The sequence below is a fragment of the Chanos chanos genome, chromosome 13, assembly GCF_902362185.1.
Source record: "Chanos chanos chromosome 13, fChaCha1.1, whole genome shotgun sequence".
NCBI lineage: Eukaryota > Metazoa > Chordata > Actinopteri > Gonorynchiformes > Chanidae > Chanos > Chanos chanos.
In genome coordinates, this window is record NC_044507.1 from 20,644,544 (window position 1) to 20,650,450 (window position 5,907).

The 5,907-nt window shown below is 44.4% G+C and overlaps 1 protein-coding gene across 1 annotated transcript in view; it reads left to right on the forward strand.

The window, feature by feature from the left end:
- gsg1l (gsg1-like) overlaps positions 1–2,405 on the forward strand; it is a 16,181-nt gene extending 13,776 nt beyond the window's left edge. The window contains exons 4-5 of the mRNA XM_030790443.1: positions 483–594; positions 2,093–2,405. Of these exons, the coding sequence (XP_030646303.1) occupies positions 483–594; positions 2,093–2,405 (425 nt within the window). The remainder of the gene's footprint in view (positions 1–482; positions 595–2,092) is intronic.
- The last annotated feature ends 3,502 nt before the right edge of the window (positions 2,406–5,907 follow it).

A 5,907-nucleotide genomic window follows, 5' to 3' on the forward strand; every position in this document is an offset into this window, starting at 1 on the left:
TGGTTGTCTACAGCTCACTTCCCTTTTGATTTCACCTTAACCGCTGTTTCCTGTGAAATGTCACTAAGTTAAGATGTGTCTGTCACTCCAGCCAAACACGACCCAGCTGTCAAATCGCCTAGATGACACTCCAGCCAAAATGCTGAGTGACTGAACACACACAGTATTTTTACACCTGGCCCTAAAGATAATGGGATTTCAACAGATAATGAACTGAAGAATTATACCTGTGCCAAAACATCCATCTTTCAATATGTTTTTTTCCCCCCAATATTATTTACATGCTCAAATGGTTTCCTTTATTTTGGCAATTACTTGTATTTCATTATTGTAAAATGAGTAGTATATAGCACCTGTTTAGCAATTCTACTCATTCGTGCATGGCATTTTGATTCTGTATGTGTGAGTAATTCTTTGTGCGTGTGTGTATGTGCGTGTGTGTGTGTGTATTTGTGTGTGTCTGTGTATGTGTTGTTTCACAGGTCTGCTGGGGATGGTAGCTCACATGATGTACACCCAGGTCTTCCAGATAACGGTCAGTTTGGGACCAGAAGACTGGAGACCTCACACCTGGGACTACGGCTGGTCCTTCTGGTCAGTGTTAGTGCGGCGGTCGGACTTTGGCAGCGTGTCAGTTCTCATCACACAAAAGTGTGGTTCGCACTGTGCCCTAGCTTTAAGTAGGTCTCAATAATCAAGTACGAGGTTACGATATCATTTGAAAGTATAACTTTAATTACACTTTATATAGATTACACCTCTCGTCAACCTGCAATTTGTTCTCAAGGTGAAAAGAGGAAGAATTCGTGCTGTGTGTAAATGAGCATGTTCAGTATCGCAGCTAACGAATCGTGGTGAGGTGATTTGTCCTGCCTGGTGCCTCCACAGGTGTGTGGGAGTCTGACTCCTGATTTTGGAGACAGAGGAGCTTAAACAGACGTAGTATTAATCGCAAACACTGATGAGAAAGCCTACCGTGGAATGGAGACAGAGCAGTGACATGCCTAAGGACGAATTCTCGAAAATAGCCTACGGTCCCCCTCAGAGTCCCCCTCAGTCGTTCACAGAGAGAGAGAGATGGTAATTCACGTATCTTAGGCCTCTGGGGAAAGTTTCCCCTGCGACGGGCACCGTTTAGGGACGTCAGCCCACTTATCCCTACTTTAAGAAACACAACACGCTGAGGTAGAGCATAGGCAATAAAACATGTTTTACTGTATCATTCAATGCGATGAGGGCTGTGTTTTTGTTTATAGAAGTGCCTGTGCTTTTTAGTTCAGGCCTTGATGTCTCTCTTTACTGTTTTACGTGTTCTCACTGTTCCCGTGCCCTTTGCTGCCGGTTCCGGTCCGTGTGATTATGGATAGGAAGCGTACTCATTTACTGGGGATGTTCCTGTCAGCCAGTGGTGAGATGGAGGGCCACTTTAAATTGTCTGTATTGTGTAGCTCACAGCAAATTATTTGTGTCTTTCTGGCACGTGGATAAGAGCTCTCGAGAAAGGCATTCGTTTCTGACAGCCATGAAAGTGGTATTTACATAGGTTGAATTACCACAGATGCACGGCTGGCATCCATTAAATTGGGGTAAAATTGCTTCATTTGTCCCCTGCCATCTGGCCAATTTCTCGGCCCTCCCCCACCCCACCAACCCGCCTCCCACTCCAACCCCCCCCCCCCCCCCCCCCTTCAACTTTTACTACCTTTTTTTGGAAAGGACCTCAGAATCTCACAATCTTCAGGGAAATTGAAACTAAGACGCGCCGAAGCCCTGCGTCTCTAAGCTAATTTTCTCAGCTCATCTTTCCGCTGTTGCATTTCCACTACTCTTAATGCTTAGACATACAGATTTATCCACCCACTTTTAAAAAGATTTTTTTTTTCCTGTGAGAAAGTATGTGTGTTGAAAGAAAAGTAAACGATACGTGGAAAAGAAAAACTTACCTAAAAGCTGAGGTGTAAACTCTCGCACCAGAGCCTTGGCGCAGGCTTTCCTACGCCTGGATCTGAGCGTGTCTTTTTCGATGAGGTGTGTGTGTTGTGTTTGGGAAGCGGGGGGGACTCATGAGTGTGTGTCTCTGTGCCCCCTTCAGTATGGCCTGGGGTTCCTTCACCTGCTGCATGGCGGCGTCCGTCACCACCCTCAACTCCTACACAAAGACTGTTATCGAGTTTCGGCACAAACGCAAGCTCTTCGAGCAGGGCCTTCGCGAAGAGCAGACCTTCCTCGACCCCGAGGCCTTCCACTACTTCCGCAACAGGTCCGTCCAGTCCATCTCCAGCTCCGTGGACGTCTACCCAAGCCACGCCGGCGGCCACAGCAGCGGCAGGAGCAAAATACGGGCGCCGTCCACCTCCGTGGACCTGGGGGAGAACACAGAGTCCCTGGGAGAGGAGCAGTGCTGAGAACAAGCACATCCGGTACAGAACCAGTCCAGGTGGCCTTGGCATACAGGGGGAGGTCAGATGGAATAGGAGACATCTCAGTGCTGAGACAGACTGATGTTGAAGAGACCGGATGGGGGGGGGGGGGGGGGGGGCAAACTATCGTAGACTGTACCTTTCAGTGTCAGGGGGTGGGTCAAATGTGTCGAGACTTGTACTGGGGCGGCGACACAGGAGCTTTAGTATAGAGAAAATGTCTGGTTGTGAAATATGTAAAACTGTCATATGGACTGGTGAAAATTTTTTTTTTTTTTTACTTTTTTTACTTTTAAAAAAAAAAAGAGAACGAAAAAATAACTGTGTTGACCAGGGTTTTAAGAGTGATTGACACTGTCACTCAGTGACACAATGACAGAGAGATGAGAGAAGGAGGGCGGGTTTTCTGGGGGAAAAAAGGTGTAAAAGTGGAGTACCCCGACTTCTCCACGAACTCCTGTGTGTCGTGTATTAACTGGGTGGCTGTCTATGAGAATATGCCGCTTGAATATGCCTTGTTTTTTTTTTTGTTCTTGTTTTTTTTTGTCAACAAAAAAGAGAGAAAAATAGGTAAACAACAACAAAAGGGGCGGAGTGAAGTTCACGTAGCACAATCTCATGCCTTCTTTATCGCTGCTTCAGAGAGACCACAGAGTAACCACCGAACAGTGGACTTCAGCGACGGTTCACATCAGCTTGAAAGCTTCAAAAAAATCTTTCCATTAGTCCTCAAATACTTTTACAGAAGCTTAGATTACATCTCTTAATATTCATTGTGTTATGTTAGCATCACTGGATTATGAAGCAATGATCCGTGACAAAAAAAAAAAAAGATATTTCTCCTATTTCTCCCTCTCCCTTTATATATACATATATGTGTGTGTAAAGTAGGCGATGAATGGAATATTTCTCTTTTTTGAATGTACTAATTTATATATTTATCTATGTCTGCACTATTGTTCTTTCATTTGATGAAAACAAGTTAAATCAAATTGTGGTTTTTCATGGGGCTGTTCTTTTTAAAATATTTTTTTCTCTGAGTCGGTTGAAGTTGTTGTAGAGAGACAGCTTCGCAGTCGATTCTTTTCATCACACTTTGTGCGTTCTCTATGTAAGAGCATTTTGAAGCTGCAGGGCTATTATACTGTCAGGACCTGCTGGTGAACACTGTTTGCTGCTGGTTTATGGTACTGTCAGGACCTGTCAATGAATACTGAGAGTTAGCTGAGACATCTTCATGTCAGGATATTGCTGATTAATCAAAACATCTTCAAAACAACAAACAAACAGATAAAAAAGGATCCATATGAAAATACCAACCGTAACTAAAGGAAGCAAAAAAAAAAACAAAAAAACAAACAGTCACCATTTGTCACTAACATGTGGAATTGATCAGCATGGCTGCATAACCATTCCCTCTTCATTTAAATCATTTCCTGTGAACGGACAATTTATGTCATTTCGACAGAATTTATTGGAGGTCATTAAAATGCTTGTTGTAGCGAACGCGACACGGTTAGGAAGCGATGTTGAGCAGAACGGATACAGACGCAGCAGCACCGCCACTTCCATTAAATCCAATTGATCGTGGGCCCAGTTTTACTACCACACATAATGTTCACGACAAAGGTCACTCCTACATTTATGTCACATTGACTGAAGAGCAGGAGCAGTGCATTCCATGCTGAAGTTGTTCAAACTCATGTATGTTCATGTATTTTCTTTGGAGCCGTGCGAGTGTTGCCAGGTCTCCTGTGAAGATACACTCATTTCTTCTTCTTTTTTTCTTTTTTTTTTGCCATGGATCATTCATTTAGACCACAGATATAAGCCATTGCTTTTTCTAAAGTGGTAGCAGACAATTTTACATGTTGTTCTACCCAAAGAGATTACGGAGAGATCCTGTGAAAAAGAGAACAATAAGTCCCGCACCTGGGGCTTTAAGAATGTACAAACGTCATAGATGCTCCAGGAGCTGGTATTGTTATGGGACCAAACCTTAACTGGTAATGGAAATGTCATCCTGAATCATACACTCAGGGCTCTCCCCGAGCTTTTGATTACATTTAATCTCACTCTTCGTTTTCGCCCGAACGGGACCAAACGCGAGCTAGCGGGGGTGATGAGCTCCGCGGCACGCTCTGTTCTGCCTTCTTTTTACAGTAATTATATGACTCGTATAAGATTTGTTATTGACAGATGCCCATAGAACTCTCCGCTAATGCATCGCCTTCCTGTATGTTTGCTTAAAAATAATGAAGTGTCGTGTGCTGAGGGGAGAGTGAAAGCATGGGGCAAAGTTTGACTTTATGAGTGCGGTGATGAGGAGGTGACTGACAGAACCACACATCTGGAAGGATTCTTATGCTCCCTCTGTATGCAGCCATCCATCCATCCATCCAGCCATCTATCCATCCATCCACCCATCCACCTATCTATCTATCCATCCATCCATCCATCCATCCCTGTCTTTGCCCTTCCTCTGTCATTCTCTGTCATTCTTTGGAAGCAAACCCAACAACTGCTAATAGTTCTATGCATGAATGCCTGTAAAGGGGCAATGGAGGGGGGGGGGGGGGTGGAGAAAAAGGACCCCCCCCCCCAGCGTAGGTTTCCAAAATGAACCGCGGTTCTCTGTCACTGCTCTTACAGGCTTCCGCTGCTCCGTCATTCCCGTCTTGTCTGCCGAAACACTGGCCCAGGTGTGAGCTATATGAGATATTGCAAAGAAATTAGCCAACCCATCCCCCCACCCCACCCCCACTGAAAAAAGGACACTTACATATTGCAGGAGAAAGTCTACTTTGCATAAGTGCACCAAAGCAGGCCAGGGAGCCATTGAAAATTAACCTTGCACATGGGGTCAACGATGAGAGGTTTTTATCCAAAAGAAAAGTGGAGTCCTTCTCTCTCAGTGTCTCTCCTCCTTCAATCCATTTCACAAAGCAGACAGAACAAAGCCGTTTTCATTACGTCCCGCTAAGCAGGCCACTCTGACAGGGTCTCGTTTTCGGTCTCAGAGAATGACATATAATGGAGTCGGTATTTGAGTCCGGAGCGATACGGGGATGGGTAACGGGTGCTTCATCAGCCAGTGTTTTGATGATGAATCAAAGAATGAAGTCGTGACTAATTCCAGTTAATCTGCACTGTACTGCTGGCACTGAACACTGCCTTACACATCATTCACACAGCACCCACACACAGAAAGACTTCATTCTTCACTATGCTGGACACATGTTACATGCAGTGAAACAGTTAGGCGTTTGAAAGAAAGCGCAATTTTCTTAACTCTGATAGGGTCACGTTTTCAACTGGGCAGGCGGAAAGATATGAATAACTTTTTAAAATAGCTGGCACACTGTAATTAGCCTATTAATATTAAATAACTATATGTAACACTTTTTATTACCCCAAATCCAGACTCCCCTCGCCTTTTTTTTTTTTTTTTGACAGCACAAGACTGCAAATGAGTATTGGACTCATT